General features: G+C 31.7%; 2 protein-coding genes across 3 annotated transcripts in view; one reads left to right on the forward strand and one right to left on the reverse strand.

The window, feature by feature from the left end:
- LOC124536905 (monocarboxylate transporter 4-like) overlaps positions 1–18,669 on the reverse strand; it is a 67,588-nt gene that overhangs the window by 17,021 nt on the left and 31,898 nt on the right. The gene's annotated exons all lie outside the window — the stretch shown is intronic.
- LOC124537048 lies at positions 13,928–16,942 on the forward strand. The gene is made up of 3 exons (XM_047113759.1): positions 13,928–14,762; positions 14,877–15,519; positions 16,786–16,942. Exons 1-3 carry the CDS (start codon positions 13,928–13,930, stop codon positions 16,940–16,942), a joined length of 1,635 nt encoding a protein of 544 aa, XP_046969715.1.

Genomic DNA, 18,669 nt, shown 5'->3' on the forward strand with positions numbered 1-18,669 from the left:
ATAAAATATAAGTAGAAAATGTATTGAACTACGGACTTACTTTGCCAAATAGAAATAGCTAAGAAACACCAATAACTGCAGAAGGAATTTTTCGAATCATAATATTAGCGCCTTTGAACAATTTAACAATAAAAATGTTACTATTACAAAAAATAAAAATTCCCCTGATTTCTTCATCCTGCTGCAGCACCATTTGAGTAGCAGTACTTAATAAGTGTAGTGCTAGCTTTTAGGGTCTTCAACTTGCAAGTCCAGTGAACGAGCGTGCAATTAAAAATATTTTCTTTATTTTAACCGCATTTATAAAATTTAATACGAGCACTTCTTTTCGTTAATGGTTTCACTGTGAAAGTTACTTACCAATAATTCGCTGCTGGCATTTCGCCAAGAAATCACTGTATCAGCACAGGTGCTTTATACTGCGTTTATTTAAAATTTTTAAAGTACAAAATTGATTCTTATTCGTAACGAATATTATATCGTTACGAATAAAAGTTGTTTTAATAAGTAGTCTATGTACTCAGATTCCACTCGAAGGTCCGTTTATCATTTAAAGATCTCCTGCGTCGATAATAAAATGACTTGCTTATGCTACTCCCAAACCAGATGGTCAAAGCCTTTGTGCCAAGGAGTTCTAATTGGCTATTTGAAGTTGGAATGTTCTCGGTGTGTCTTTTTTACTACATTACACATCGTAAGGCTATCTTCTGATATGTTAGATAATCGTGAGGAAACCTGCAATGTCTAATTTGAACGAAATTCGGCCACATGTGTATCCACCAACATGCAGCGTGGAATATGATCCAAACCTTCTCCTTAAAGGAAGAAAAGGCCTTAGCCCTTGCATATGCAAGGGAGTAAAAAAGACACACATCGTAAGGCTATCTTCTGAAATGTTAGATAATCGTTTCATTGAATTATAAAAGTATTATAAAAAGGACAACAATACTTGCTTGCATACCCCATAACAATATCAGAAGTATGTCGTAAAATAGATTTCCACAAACGAAGCCCAAGAAAGTGACTACGTTAATGATTGTAATAAAGAAGAAAAAGAAGAATAATGTATAAAATTTATCTTAGAGCTCAGTAAGCGTATGAAATTAATTTAAATTTTAATCATTGGGCAGTCTTTCGCGCTATTACTAAGAGCAGAAAGTGGTGTCTTCTATGCAAAGATATTACTTAATTAAGCGCCAGTATGAAGTAATTTAGATTAATGTTAACATTATAAGTTTCATTACTAACGTGTTTTTGTAAGAAACTTTTATATTTTCATTATGCATATAATTAGGTACGTTACATTTTGTTACTTAAAGTAATAGTTCTTGTTTGCTTTACATCAAGTTTTCAAAAGTAATTTTTAGCAAGTTTTTTTGTGACTTAATTAACTTGCATGTTGCCTTTTAGTTATATAATGTAACGAACGAGATATAGAATCTCTCAATGTTATCAGTCAAAACAATTTGTCTCCCAATATTTCGGCAAATTAGTATCTTCCCTAATGTATTTCCCTGGCTCGTGTTTGTGTTTGTTCAATACCCGGCGCATAAATACTCGTATAGTAACAGACTCGGGCCTCGCTACCAAGTAATGAAGACGCACCTCGCCCGCTTAATATGAAACTTTATGGTTTTATGGAACAGATTTATGATAATTAAACCAAATACAGGGTAAAGTTGAGGGATTTGTTTTTATGAATGTATTTAATGAGAACGCTAATGCATGGCGTTGATTTTAATAAAATTATATACAGGGTACAAATTGTGTTAGATAATGTTTTTAAAATGGTTTTGTCTTTCTTGGTCATATTATTCCTAAGAACTTTGTAAATCACGTTTTCCGTCCCGACTTTCTACGTATACTGATATACTCAATATATTACGGAATTTATTTACGACGTCACATTAGAAAAATCTACTAAAATGATCAGTGTTTCTTAGCTATATTGTGCATGTAATTATATATAAAACATTCCTCTCAGATCACACTATTTATTAAAAAAAAACACATCAAATTATCCATTTCGTAATTTTAAAGATTTAAGCATACGAGTATATAGGGACAGACAGCGGTAAGCGACTTGCTTTTATACTATGTAATGATAAAACACCTCTGAGAAGATTTATACACATTACAGATTATATAGTTTTATCTGTTTAAGATATACTTCGACATTATTGGATCATATATGTGTGTTGGCTAACATGGCTAAGGGTTAATACTAACCACTTTACTGAAACTCCTAAATGGCTCTCCAGTATGTCAACTTCTATAACGTTCAACGCATCGCATGACAATTAGTATCGACAATATCTGCCAGAGATCTATTCCAGTGATGTCATAAGTCAATGTGAGTTCTAACACGAGACATATATTTCATACAGTCGCCACGTTGGATTCGGTGTATGACCATACATGTATCTGGCATTGAAACAGCCACTAGAGGCAACAACAATACTCAATTCAGAAAAAAAGGGGGTTTGGTTTTGCAATTATAATTTCGAAACCTAAGACTGGTTTTATTATGATTTAATTTCATTGTAAGCAGATGATGTCTGTTTACACATTTTACGTTTTTGTTTTTTATACAACTCTCTAAAATTAAATCTTTGTTAACCCATAATAGTTTAGTAAATGGCATCCTAAATTTTTTGACCATCTCTTCAAACTGATATTATAAGCGATCTTTTATGTGCAACTATAATTCTATCATCACTGGGACGAAAATCAGTTTACACTATTAATAGATAAGAAGTACATAGTATTGTTGTTTTCCGGATGAAAAAGGGTAGTAAGCTAGTGAACTTCTAGTACGAAGAATCTTATATCATAGTTTTGAGGGTTAGTGGCCCAATAACAATGTAAGGAATAGTAAATATTTCTTACATTACCAATATCCTTATCTTATTTCGTCGCTCTCAATATCAGTCTAAGGGCGTTGGTGACCACTTACCATCAACATATATGACATTCTGCCTTCCTGTTTAAAAAAAATGGTATGCATAGCTATGAAATGGCAGCAAGCTACTTATATTATATGTAATAAATGAGTGTGCAATTTAAGGCTGATCTTTTGTAGAAATATAAAAGGTGTCGGATACTTGAATTAGGCGGACTCAACCACGCCCCTATCAGAACAATGCTTGTCATAATACAGGTTACTCCTACGACTTATTCAGTGTACTGATTTTGATTTGAATAATTTGCATTGCATATATTATTTTTAAGTTTAATCTCTTACAATATATTTTTTATTTCTATATTAATATTAGCCGAAGTCGCACTTTTGAAACGGATGCATTATTGTAGTTTGGTTGTATGCATTTAAAGTATATTTATTGCATAAAAAAGGATTATTTCAATATTGAATTATTTTTTTCAAGTATCAAAGCACTAAGCACAAAACACTTTTTTCGTATACGTAATAAATTACTTTAATGCTATTAGTATATCATTTTCCAAAAAATAATATTAATAATAAATATAGTTTTAGTTTATCGTAATTACTTCTATATTTGACATAAAATAAATTCCTGTTCGTTTTATCGAATATTGAAATGAACCGCTAATGCAGTGTGAAAGTTTAATAACTCCCTTAGGATACTAACGAGTTGTTGCAAATATTGTTTTTAGATCCTTTATTCTTTATTTATGCCTCTTAATGACTGCCTCGGTCAGATTATGAGGCTGCCGATCCTGAGGCATACAATTTAATTAAAGGGGTCAGCCAAGTTTACATATTAGCAGTGTTTACACTCTCGTCCCAGATTTGTCATCGGATTATATGAGTGATGGAATAGGGAGTGCGTATGTGTTAACGCACACATGTGTACATTATTATACGAACTGCGCAGTTGGCTAGTATTCTCGCTTAAGAATGAAGATGCTAACATCACTTTTAATTTACAATCACTTGAATATTTATTTTTAATACATGTGTTGTGGTGTTATTTTATAACGCATCGTTACTTTTAAACGCCAATTTTTATTATAATATTCAGCTTATTCTATGCAATTTCACGGGTTAAATCAAATTCCCAATTTTTTTTTTCTATAATCAAGTAGAGTATTTTAATGAAATTCACAACGATCTTATAAAAATTTTGAATTTTTTTAAGAAGAAAAACTTTAATGTGAGAGTTTGTAGTAATTTTCCGCAGTTGAAGCTCTTTTTTAATGTGGCGGAGATGCTACAGCGGTGCTCCGCTGCGGATTGAAGTGTGAAGTACTTTCAGCATTTCATCTTTTTTTTTCAATTTAATAGAGTTTTATACCAAGTAATTTTGTAAGGAAGAGTTTCACTTCCATATTTTCTAAAGAAATCTTTTTTATGAAACAAAAGACTTTTATTTAATTAATAGTCTCCAAAATCAATTTAAGACAATCGCAACTGCGTGATCGCAAAAAAGACTAATGACTCTTGAGCATAAACCAATTAATCTTCACAAAGGAAATGCTTCCAATGTTTTTTAAGTCAGATAATTTAGAGACGCATCATTTAACACATTTTTTCCGAGCATTTTCAATGCCCCGGAAACTGACGTTATCAATTTTATATTATTACTTGCTGTGCGTCCTAACTTCGTACGTCAATTTTTTTTTCTTTTGATATCAAAAATCATCAATCAAAATAAAATCACGAATGAAAGCCATCTTAAAATCTTGTATTTGTTCCTTGGATTAGTGGTGTATATTATTTATTCAATAACGATATACACGACACTGTTGTGTATATAATAATATACATGACTAATAAGCATATTAAACGTGTTGCAGTATTCTACTTACCAGAGTCTGTTAAGAAAATATGTGCTAAACGATGGTTCTAAGTGATAAGTTTATAGTTTTAGATAAGTATGTTAGAAGCAAAGAGCAATATAAGAAAACATGAATTAAATAAACGATATTTCTTAAGTAAATAGTCCTTATTAATATAATGTCTTATTTTGCTTCAACAAATTCATAATTCATCATGCAAAATCAATGCATGTAATATAGGTATAAGGGTCGACATACTACCCACTCGAAGTCACAAAGTTGAAGTCAGGGATATCGACCATATTCCTATTGAATAAAGTCTACAGGAAAATATGATAATAATATAATTATAGAACGTCACTAATATAATTATGTAATGGATATAAGAACTCAACGTAAGTAATCTCTCAGAAGACTATAGATGACTCGAACAAATCTCATCAGGTAACAAATCGGTAAGTCATGAGTCAGCGTCGAACTTCGTATAATATAGTAAGTGGATCTTTGCAATGATATGACAAAGCCAATCTAAGTTAAGAAATCGTTTTTGTTATATTTCATTTAAATTAAAATGGTTACTTTTTGAAAAACATGTTTGTATATACTTGGTAATTTCTTTAGTAAAAATAATTTATATTGTTATTTTTTTCATTCGCCACTAAATTTCTATTCAACTTAGAAAAAGAGCATGTACAAGACGTGTTACTTTCTTCAAGGCCCAGATAGAAGCGACAGTAACATTTAGGCCAACTGACAATAAGTGCTAGGGACAAACCTCCGGCATTACTAATGATCTGTTAACCCAAGATTGAAGCCGACAAATGTAAACAATTACATAATGCTTTATGTATAATACTTAAAACGTTTTCACACTGACACGAAACTGGTGGTGGTAATTACACTTTTTTATAAAATTAACTGTAATAAAAAAGATTTTTTTTATGGCAAGCAGACAGGAAAATAAGCTGCCTGATGTAAGTGATAACCATTCCTCACGTCACAAATGTGTCACTAAACTTGGAAACTAAGATGTTATATCCCATGTACGTGTAGTTATATTATATTGCCTCACTCGTCCTTCAAACCTGGAATACAACAATACTAAATATTTCTGGTTAGTAGAGTGTCTGATAAATGGTAAATCAAGTATACCAAGTAAATAACAATAAATTAAAATATAAATATATTTATTAAGAATGCTTTTGTCAATATTAGTAAGAACGCAATTTAGGGACAAAAAGAAATAATATCTAGAATGAGAAGCAAGCGAATTACTTGTGAATAACAAGTGAAGAATCATCGAGAGTCGATCGCAATTCAGAATTCGGAAAATGTGTCTAAAGACCATCCAATATCACGCGCCTCGCGCCCATTCCTATTTATTCAGAACGCAATACATCTCATTCTGTCGCGTTTTCGCTCACCCTTTATTATCCGGGCCGGTAATTCCATTTCTCGCGAAAATAAAAGCCTTGAATCCGACAACTGAATTATATTATCTTCGAAGTTTGAAGGAAATAATTCATACGTAAACGTTTAGCCAAAACGATCCACATTTACGAAGTGTGATACTTATTATCGTTGTTGAACTCGGTCGTTGCTACCTTCTAGTTTATGAAATGAAAAATGTTTTTATTTTTATAAAGAAGAGTTATAACATAAGCCTATTAGTTCTAATGACTGGGTTCAAACGAAACGATTGACCAAGAATAATGAATATTATAAGCGTGAATATTTTACGGAACATTACGCTTGAGTTCAGATTGAAATGAAAGATTGTAAAGCACAACGTTCTATCGAACTGTAAGCCCTAACGAAGCGAACGAAATTGTTATGTGCAATGTTCTTTTGTAAAACTTATTCACAATTCCCACAAGCTACAAATGATGTACAAGAGGGAATCAAGTCGTAGCCCGTGAACGTGCAAAATCTGAATTCAAGTAATAATAATAGTTTTCAGACATTGCGGTTTTATATATTTGTTCTATCTATACTAATATTATATTTATAAAAGTAACTCTATCTGTTTGTAAATTTTCACTACCAAACCACTGAACCGATTTTGATACAATTTGATAGGAAGAAAATTTTAACTTCGAGGAAGGACGTAGGCTACTTTTTTGCCTAATACATTCCAACCAAACCCCAAAAAGGCGTGCGAAGCCGCGCGAGACAACCAGTGAATAACATACATAAGTTAAAAAATTCAATATGTTATATCATTAGGATACTTTTGAATTTGCGACACAATTTTGAATTTTTTTTAAAAGGAAGTATGTTATATTTCTATTTATATGTTTTCGTTTAGCTTGTTCAATTATTCATATATATTAGAACTTTGTATATATATTAACAGTACATTAAGTGTTGACTTTTTTTTAAATACAGTTGCACCTTATTATAATTACATAAATTGAAATTATTATATTGTAAATTATAAAATAAAACGTAAACTTTGTAATAAATATAATTTATATAAATCTAAACAAGGTACAATATTAACTGGCAACACTGAAATCTTATGATTCCGACCAAAGATTTTGCATAATGAGGCGAATCCTGATTCGGGATTAATAATATTGAACCGCGATTCAATCTTATATAAATCATGATATTTGATATGTAATATCAATTTGTGTAGAACCAACAAGCTCAATTCTGTACGGGTTGGCTAACCTTTAATTACGTATGTCAAATAATAGTTTTAAGAGAAATAATGGTAATACACTATTATCCGATATAGTACCGATTATATTTTGTATATTTCTTTACAAATAGTGTATATGATTTCAAATTCCAAAAAATAATACTGGATCGTTTAAAAAAAAGTATTTGGTATGTTTTGTTATTAATATTAATAGTAAAAGTAAAAAAAGTAAAGTAACAGCCTGTAAATTTCCCAATGCTGGGATAAGGCCTACTCATCCATTAAGGAGAGGGTTTGTAACATATTCCACCACGCTGTTAAGTTGTGGCAGAATTTCGATGAAATTAGACACATGCAGGTTTTCTTATGATGTTTTTATGATGTTTTCCTTCACCGCCGAGCACAAGATGAATGATAAACAATTTATATTGCACAAATTAAGCATATACATATAGTGGTGCTTACCTGGATTTGAACCCGCAATCATCGGTTAATATGCACGCTTTCTAACCACTGGGTCACCTCGAGTCTTGTTTATTTTAAATAAAAAATATTAATACGCCATACATAAAACAAAACATAGTTAAGAACTACTTTTGCTTACATTTACTTTCACGCATAAAGAACGCGGCTTATATATTTCAAGAGATTTGGGCAAAAGTTAGCGAAAGTTCTTTATTGTGTTTGCACGAAATTTGGTTTCGCTTCTATCTTTTGTTTCTAAATTTCTATGCTCTTAAAGAAAATTCCTCGGAAGTCGTTGATAAACTTATTCGCAGGTTAAAACGTTATCCTGGCGATAATGTTCTCGGTTAAGATAACGATATGAACGACTTAAAATATGGTGTAAAATGTAATTAAAAAGTTTACTTAAGTTCATTCCATCTAAACAACGAAATATTTTGTATTTCTAGTCTATCTACAACAACAGCCTGTAAATGCCCACTGCTGGGCTAAAGGCCTCCTCTCCCTTTGAGGAGAAGGTTTGAAACATATTCCACCACGCTGTTCCAATGCGGGTTGGTGGAATAAATATGTGGCAGAATTTCTATGAAATTTGTCACATGCAGGTTTCCTAACGATGTTTAACTTCACCGCTGAGCACGAGATGAATTATAAGGACAAATTAAGCACATGAATCAGCGGTGCTTGCCTGGGTTTGAACCCGCAATCATCGGTTAAGATGCTCGCGTTCTAACCACTGGGCCATCTCGACTCTTATACCTAGTCTATCTATTTAGTTATAATGTTATCAGTAGCAGTGCGTAGTTACAAGGTTTTTATATCGTGTTGGTTGTAGATTACTATTGCACGGGTAAAGAAAAGTACTTGTATTTGAACACACAATTATTTTTTATTAAGCCTTATACTTAATAATTGTTAAAAGAATATTTTGCAAACGAAACAAATTCATTCTGATTTGCGCATTATGATATTAGTAACACTTGTAGTAGGTATTTATTCTCTTAACGAGAAAATTCAGGTATAAGAGATATATCTCTGGATGTGATTATAATTTCTTCATTGATGTTCAGCTTTTTTATTTTGTAACTACAGGCACAAGGGATATTAAATCTCAGTCCCCAGGGTTTCCAATGTCACGCGAGTTAATGACAACTGCCAAGCTTATAACATTACAGATGGAAAAAGTCTTGCCATTTGAAGATGAGACAATAATTCTATTGATTTGTATAAATTAATATCCTCTTCAATTAGTGATTATTATTACATTAGTGAAATCATAATAACTTCTAAGAGCTTTCATAGAAATCATATAACTCCCTATTTCATAGACTGGTGATATTAACTTTTTTCCAAATGCCAAAGTTGAGCATAAATCAATCTATAATATAAAAAAAAAAATCTTTTTTCATTACTGACCGGAATTAACCATAACTTTTAGCACCTCTACAATTTAATATTAAAATCTTAATGATTTATTTTATGATGTGTTCTGTTTAATATTTGAAAAAATCAACTATCTACTTATAATTCTATTATTTTCGAATACAAAACTATGTAAGTACATATGTTCATGAATTTAGGTCACAGGCATGACCAATTTATATTACGCCTACGGTGTTATTCGACCCGTAATACAGCTTAAAGCCAAATGTGGCTTAATTAAGTTATCGGCACGTGTAATAAAGGCAAACCAAATCTTGCCAGTTCAATGCACATTAAAGATTCCGTTTTAACGAAGACAATTGTCTCGCATTTAATAAAGAATAATAAAGTCACATCTCGTAATGTCATCCCGGTAATGTCTATGTTATTAAAGAGAAGGGTTGTTCTTTTATTGCGGGTTTGTGGTGTCATATGTGTCAGAATTATATTGAACACATTTGCAAATTCAACGTTGAGCATGAACGGCGTTTGCGACTTTTTTTCCACGTGACAGTAAAATTCTTGGTGGTAGGGCTTTGTACAAGCCCGTCTGGGTACCACCCACTCATCAGTTATTCTACCGCCAAATAACAGTACTCAGTATTGTTGTGTTCCGATCTGAAGGGTGAGTGAGTCAGTGTAACTACAGGCACAAGGGACATAACATTGACGATGTAAGGAATAGTTAATATTTCTTACAGCGTCACTGTCTATGGGCGATGGTGACCACTTATCATACACATCAGGTGGCCCATATGCTCGTCCGCCAACCTATACCATAAATAAAAGAAGAAAAAAAATGAAAATAAATCAACACCAACACATAAAAGAGTATTTATGTAATATTCGTATTTATTTTTTCTCGTAAATCTCATCATCATATGCCCGTGTCTTTATCCAGGTCCCTTTACCTACAACGTCAAATTTCATTACGATCGGTTCAATGGCTTAGTCGCGATAAGGTAACAGACAGGGTTACTTTAAAAGATCATAAACAACGATTTATTAGGTTTTATAAATATTTATGTTTATATTTTATTTGTATTATAGGATGATGGTTGTTCTATATTAATATCTAATATAGAACAACCATCATCAATAATTCTATAATAATATTATACATTACACTGACGATGTTCATAACATAGCATAAAACAAAGTCGCTTACCGCTGTCAGTCCCTATGTATGCTTAGCCATTTGCTTTATGCTTATTTCGGCATGGATTTTGATGCGGTTTTATAAATAGATAGATATAAGGAGTGGAAGGTTTTTGTTTATAAAGCATGGATAATATAGTAAAGGAATAAGAAAAATTAGTAGTATATTTAGGATAAGCATTGCACACGTGCGAAGCAGGGGTCGCTTGTTATTTTATATAAATAATTTTAATGGATGAAGAAAGAACAAAATACATGAGATTTCTCATCGTGTTACGGTGTATGTATGTACGTTGTGTATTATACATACATCGTATTGCAACTCGACGTCGCAATGAAAATGCAGCCAAAGTAATTTTATTAAAATAATTGTTCCGCAACTAACGCAAACATATATTAAATTAACTATCTTCGCTTTAAATGAAGTAAGATAAAATAGTTTCATTATTTATATTTTTCTGTTCATCTATAGATTCTATAGATTAAAATCAATATTTAACCATCACGTAAAGTTAAGTGGATCGCACAAATAACTGTATCGTGTAATCTCCCTGACCCGAATAATTATGAAAGCAATATCATAATGCAACGAGCTCACACACCTGAAAAATAGTGTATCAATAAAATAGGATATGTTTGTACATAGGACATATTTTTTGACATGAAAGAGTATTATCATTCTTGATTTGTTATTATTTTTTTAGTTCAATCTAAATACTCTTATTAGATAAATGGGATTTAAAAATATGTATTTTTATAAGATTGTTTACATAAAATGCAACTTTCCGCCATTTTAACGAATGCCGCCATCTTGCGGTAACGGCAACCTCGAGAACCATAAAAATGCTAATAGAATAAGCCTTATAGGCTGTTACAAAGGGAAAGGCAGGGTAATACGATACTGCGTATTAGATACATATTTTGTTTGGTTCATTTTTATTGGCTACTCCTGTTATCAAAACGTTTATTGTTATTGCATTCCTTATGTACCGTATATGTCAATACAGTGTTTTAAATTTAACATTCTAATATTGCAATAGTTATCATGTATTGCACTGTGTAAAAAATGTTTATGTTTCCGTGTATGTATATTTAGCTATAGCAATCATAACATAAGAATCAAAAATATTAGGTGCACGGTTTCAGGGTATGAACCCTATATGAACATATATGAATATGTTAGTATGTAAGTGTATAAACGTAACTTTTCAAATTTCACCATAACTTTAAATGCTTGTATTTATTTAGGTATCCTTACAATCATCATCCCAAATGACGCTGGCTTTAAATTTATTCATTAATTCGCATTTTTTTATGTTTGTGGTAAAATGTTGTGTTTATTTTATATAAACAGGTTTTTTAAAGACGATTTCAATTACCAAAGCAAAATTATATGTAAAATCCACAGAAAATTTCTCGAAATGTATATAACACATTCCGAAATACAATAAATAGACTAAGAGTTTAACAAATTCATTCCGCTACTGTGTACGGCTTACGTATCCAAGTGGAAACGCGAGATAAGACAAAACCTTTACAAAGCTATTTGCATTTAGCCTCTTTGTGTCTTTTAAAATTTAGAGCTCTATGGAATAATGACACGTAACAATTTAAGTAATTTGACTTGAACTGGAGATTTATTTTTAGAATGGTAACATTTAAAAGAACCAAAGTTTCATAATATATTAGTATATAGTACCTACGTATTGTTTTAGTTTGGTTCATTTTTTTTCTGTGCATTATATAAGTTGTTTTGTAATTTATTAGCATATCCAAAATCTATAAGTATCTATATTCTTGTGTTTGTCAGTAACTATTGAGAGTTAAGATGATATGTCCCTTGTCCTTGTAGTTACACTGGTTGACTCACCCTCTGAACTATAACAGTACAATACCTACGTATTGTAGCGTTCCGAAGTTACAAGTACCTTGTACCTTGTAATACAAGGTTAATTTAAGCATAAAACTATCTTCAAACATAAATATCATGAATTTAACTTTCCATAAATTACAATTACAAATTCATATTACTCACAATTAAGTGTGACTGAAATATTTTGAGAGAGAAGTTTTAGTTTGCAACATAGTATTTGTAGTGCTTTTTTTCATTATATTCAGTACGTATGTAATAAAATGAAAATAATAAGACGCGAACTCATGTGAACTTCACGGAAGAAAGTCTAAGCCCCGGCAACAACTGTAAATTTTGTTCTTAATTTATGTATAGGTAACATAAATTTATAAATAAATAAATTCATCGTTAGGTGATATTCTTCTACGAACATATCCACTATCCAGCATTCGAACACCACGGTGTCCACGTCCAAACCTTCTCTCAAAGAGAAAACGAAGCATTTGCCTTCCAGAAAGACATACAGATACTTCTCTTCTTATGCAATACAGAAACTTCTCTTTTACTGATAAAGGCGAATATAGTATAATGTATATATATATATATATATATATATATATATATATATATCAATTTCAACGATTTTGTCATAAATTAGTCTTTGATATTTTGATTTTAATTAAACGTTGAATAGACATATCCACCAGCTATGCTTAACGTAATATACCTATATCAAAAGATGCACTTAAAAAATCTATATCTGAATTTGTAGTCCTTTAACTACGGTTAAATATTTATGCGATTATTCAAACAATTATATTGTTTCCGACTTAGCGTCTAAAGTCGGATTACATCCGACTTATACGGCTTACAGGATTACGTGGATAAGGAACCTGAAGTATTATTACCTATAGGCGTATATTGAAAGCTCCTGCAGGTATTTAATATTTTAATATCGGGTAAGTTTCATTTGGTCCATTATTCCGCATTAGAAATAGTTTTGAAATCCACAATGGCTATGTTTCTGTATACTTTAAATCCCATTAAAAAAATTAAAAAGTATTTCTAAAGAAAAATAAAATTGAGTGTGATATCACGAACAACTCGTAGTATATATACTTAGTTATCTGCTAAAGATTGTAGGTATGTTGAATTTGCTGTATAGTATATATTTACATATGAACGTATACCTTATTTGTGCCAAAATTTGTATGAGGATGTTAAAAACTTCCATAACAAAGCCAGCCAACGACTTCTAAGGTGAGGCGCTGTACCCTACTTTAAGTTCAAGGCGTGAGAAAAATAGGTTACTCAGAAATGATTTTATTTAATAAACGACAAAGTAATTATGAATATTTTAATCACAAAAGTTAATATTAAATTTGTTACTTAGTCTTGTTATATCAGAAATATTATTGACTTTACACAGAACGCTAAAACCGAGGCTTGGCAAGAAATACTGTCTTAACAAAACCTTAATAGAATAATAATAATAATAATAATAATAATAAGCCCCCCAAAATCCAACCTTACGTCCGAGTCGAACACCAGACCACGTGGGGGGCGGACACGCATACATCTGAAACTTATGCGGCAAACAAGGCTATGGTAACCCATCAAACATGGAGCAACATTCAGAGAGATTACGTATAGGGCCGCTTCCCGGGGGTCGCCGGGGCACACCTGGAGCCAGTGCTGGGTGTTACAGCATGCGATCCACTGGCGGTGGGGGACTGAGCAGGCGGGTTCCCCCCGAACAATTATCTACAGCCGACAATAGTTTACCCGTTATTAGTGCTAGTCAAAATTCTGCTGTTAGTTTCAACAGGCCAACTGAGGATGTTTCGCAGGGAGCCGCTAGCTCACAACCTGCGACCACCAAGGCTGGTAAACCCAGAGTACGCATGAAGTGGGACAAAGAAGTTAACTTGTTTATTATGCGTACTTATCTTTATATTACAAAATTAGAAACTGATAAAGTTATGTACCCTAAACGGCTATTCGACAAATTTAAAACACAATATCCGGATTGGAATGTAAGTCAACAACGTATCGCAGATCAAAGAAGAGTAATAATTAGAAATAAATTAATAAGTGAAGATGAAATAGCACACCTTAAATCAGAAATTGCTGAACAATTAAGAAGGGAAGCGGATTTAAATAATCAAACAGATACATCGTTGCATTCACCCCATTTACAATCACAACCGTTAATTCAGACACACAATATAGTTACTAGCCCTAAAACTTACAATATTACACAATCTGATGCTTCTACACAGACAAATTTAACATCCCTAGTTCACGATACAGAAGTACAATATACACAATCTACAACCTTAGAAAACCCACAACAAGAAAACATTGAAGAATTAAAGAATCTTTTAGAAACAGCACTAACTAAATTTCAAGGTACTGATCCTAAAACCCGACCAAAATTAGCGCGATTAAAAGAGAGTAAACTACTTCATGATCTGATTTACACCTTCAATACTCATATACTACCTACCTTTTTTTCATTAGATTCCGACCTACTTCATTTACATACATTAATATATTGTTCGGCTTTAGTAATAATAACAAAACTTGGCTATAAAATTAAGTCGGGAAATATAGAAGATTCAATCATACAGAAGAAAAAGAGCCATAAGCCAGCATGGGAACATAGATTAGAAAACGATATAAAAAAGCTTAGAGCAGACATTGGTAGGTTAACTCAATATATAAAAGGCAATAGATCTAAAAAAGTAGTAGAAAAAGTAGAGATAATATTTAAAAATACCAAATTGCACACTATCCACGAACGAGAAAACAAGAAACCAGAAGAATATATCGACACTCTTAAACAGAAACTATCTTTAAAATCACATAGACTTGCAAGATACAGGAAAGCACTTAATAGAAAACAAGATAATAAATTATATTGTACCAACGAAAAAGCTTTTTACAGATCATTGAATAGTTGTACCTCGAATTATACAAACAAAGAAGAACAAATACCAAATAAAGATGAACTTAAAAACTACTGGGCAGGGATTTGGGAAAAAAGAAGTGACCACAATTTACAGGCAAAATGGATTGAAGAAGAGAATCAGAAGTGGGGTTATATGGAAAATATGGAATTTATAGAATTAAAATTAGATGATTTAACTGAAGTTTTAAAGAAAACGAAAAATTGGAAAGCTGCTGGAATAGACCAGATACATAATTTTTGGTATAAAAAGTTTACGTCATTACATGATATTCTAACAAAAATAATTTCAGACCTAATTAACTGTAGAACTCCACTCCCAAATTTTATAACAACCGGCTTGACCTACATGCTACCAAAAACCCAAAACACCCACGATCCATCACAGTACCGTCCCATAACCTGCCTACCAACAATATATAAAATAATCACATCCTGCATTACCAATAAGATAGTCTCACACCTGGAAGCACATAATGTAATGTCAGAGGAACAAAAGGGATGCAGGCGAAACCACAGAGGATGTAAAGAGCAATTAATTATCGATTCAACTATACTAAAACATTCAAATAAATTTAATAGAAATTTGTATGTCACATATATAGATTTCAAAAAAGCTTTTGATAGTGTCCCACATTCATGGTTAGTTAAAATTTTACAAATATATAAGATTCATCCTAATATTATTAAATTTTTGAAAGAGGCTATGTCTAATTGGAGAACCACAATAACTTTAACAACAAAAACATCTAAAATCTGGTGTGACGAAATCCATATTAGAAATGGCATCTTCCAGGGAGACTCTCTCAGTCCTTTGTGGTTTTGCCTAGCCCTAAATCCTCTATCTAGAATACTATCAGATTCTAAATTTGGATACCAATTAACACGTGACATAGCGGTTTCTCATTTGATGTACATGGATGACATAAAACTATTTAGTAAAACTGTGAAAGAAATGAAAGAAATTATAAAAATTACAGCGCAATTTAGTAAAGATATAAATATGAACTTTGGCTTAGATAAATGCAAAACTTTAACTATAAAGAAAGGAAAATTAATTGAGAAAAATTATGAAATAACTGAGGAAATAAATATATCCGAGATGTTAGAAGGGGACTTATATAAATATTTGGGTATACTTCAAGCTAAGGACATTAATCACTCAAAATTAAAACAAGATTTTACCACTGAGTACATCAAAAGAGTAAACCAGCTGTGCAAAAAACATCTTTATTCGCGAAATCTCGTAAAAGCAATAAATACTTTTGCTATTCCGGTCCTAACTTACTCCTTCGGGATAATCAAATGGTCTCAGACAGATATTAAGAATTTAGAAATAAAAACTAGAGTCACGCTAACTAAACATAATTATCACCATCCGAAATCAGCTATAGAAAGATTAACGTTGAAAAGACAATTAGGAGGAAGAGGGGTAGTTGATTTAAAAATACTTTGGCAAAACCAAATCCATAATATTCAAAAATTTTTCCACAATAAAGCAAATACTAGTAAGATACACGCAGCTATAGTAGAAGTCGATGATAATTTCACACCTTTAAACCTTAAAAATAATAATAAAGAGTTTAAAACTATCCAAGAACAAATAAATGAAAAAATTAAAGATGGAGAAGAAAAGAACTACATGGTAGGCATATCCACGATCTAGAGCAAAATTTCATAGATTTAGATGCGTCAAATAAATGGTTACAAAAAGGTTACCTGTTCCCCGAAACAGAAGGCTTTCTAATTGCTATTCAAGACCAGGTTATCAATACAAGAAATTATAAAAAATATATACTTAAAGAATCAATAGAATCAGATTTATGTCGAAAATGTCACAGAATACCAGAAAATATACAACATATTACAGGAGCTTGCCCTACTCTAGTTCAAACAGATTACACCCATCGCCACAACCAAATAGTTCACTACCTACATCAAAAACTTGCACACAAATATAACTTCACAAATACTCCACTAAAACCTTACTATGAATACCAACCCAATCCCGTTTTAGAGAATGAAGAAATAAAAATATATTATGATAGAGCAATTCTTACTGATAAAACGATTCATTACAATAGACCGGATATAACTTTAGTTAACAAATCATCTAAAATAGCTTACTTAATTGATGTTTCTGTACCAAACACACATAACTTATTAAAAACTATTACGGAAAAGATCAATAAATATACAGAATTAAAAGAAGAAATAATTAGAATATGGAATTTAAATAAGGTTTTTATTGTCCCTATCGTGCTTTCCACTACCGGAGTCATACCTAAACACTTACACCAAAGTTTAAAAATTCTTGATTTACCACCTCTCACATACGTCACCATGCAAAAAGCTGCTATTTTAAATACTTGTCGAATAGTACGTAAGTTTTTAGAATCTGATAATGAGCTGACTGACTGTACTGACTGACTTTTTCACTCCCCAGATACACTTGGTCATTGACCCGTGTGACTGGAATATTTGCCCCATTATTTGGGAGATAAATAGTCCAAAAAATAATAATAATTTATTGTCTCCAAAAAAAGCAATTACAAGGTATTTCAGTTAACAATAAGTTCCTTAAAGTATGCACCACGTAACAAAGCGGAATCATCTGTTGCTGAACTAGGTGAACCTGTGTCTCAGCGAACAGCGTCGACTCCCATCGGAAAGGGCTATTCATAAAAATTTGGCTAGCCAAAAACTTAATTATAATATCTTATACTAACTTTATACAATTGCAATTGTTATTAATTTAATAACTAATTATGTGCCTTTCTTATTATTTATATTGTATTGTAATGTGATGTGAGTGTGTGTGTGTGTGTGTGTGTGTGTGTGTGTGTGTGTTCATTATAGTATTTTGTTTCTGAGATAGAATACCCTCTATGTACATATTATATTGAAATAATTTTAATCAAATGTATTTTCGATAGAAAGTTTATTTTATTGTAGGATGTTAAGTAGATTTTCCGTGTCTTCATACGATAAATTTTGAAGGTAAGAAGTTATGCTTTGCTTACAGTTTACCTTATTCATACTGTATACATTTATAGCTTTGTTAATTTTATTATATAAATAAGGTCCAAGGAAGCTATAGAATTTTTGTATAAATGCGGTATTAAGACCATCTGGTAAGTTAACTACGATATGTTTTCGTCTCTTACTCAAGAACGTAGGATCGTACTTTAGTTCACTATGCTGCTTAAGCAATACGCTTAACACAAACAGCTGCCTCACAGTGAGTACATGTGTTTCTCGATACAATAAACTTGTTGGATAAAAATAGGGTTTAAACTTCATTACTTTTAATATTGTTCGTTGGGCTACTTCAATTTTTTTTATCGTGGTTTTTGATGCACCCCCCCATGTAGAAATACAATATGTGATGAG

Source organism: Vanessa cardui, chromosome 17 (assembly GCF_905220365.1).
Source record: "Vanessa cardui chromosome 17, ilVanCard2.1, whole genome shotgun sequence".
Taxonomy (NCBI): Eukaryota; Metazoa; Arthropoda; class Insecta; order Lepidoptera; family Nymphalidae; genus Vanessa; species Vanessa cardui.

Excerpts from the sequence above, each read along its gene's own strand:
- LOC124537048 (XM_047113759.1), top strand. The coding sequence starts at position 13,928 with ATGGAGCAACATTCAGAGAGATTACGTATAGGGCCGCTTCCCGGGGGT. Across the intron at positions 14,763-14,876 it reads ATTAGCGCGATTAAAAGAGA|TAATAATAACAAAACTTGGC; the intron begins GTAAACTACTTC and ends GTTCGGCTTTAG. Across the intron at positions 15,520-16,785 it reads GACCAGATACATAATTTTTG|TAAGATACACGCAGCTATAG; the intron begins GTATAAAAAGTT and ends AGCAAATACTAG.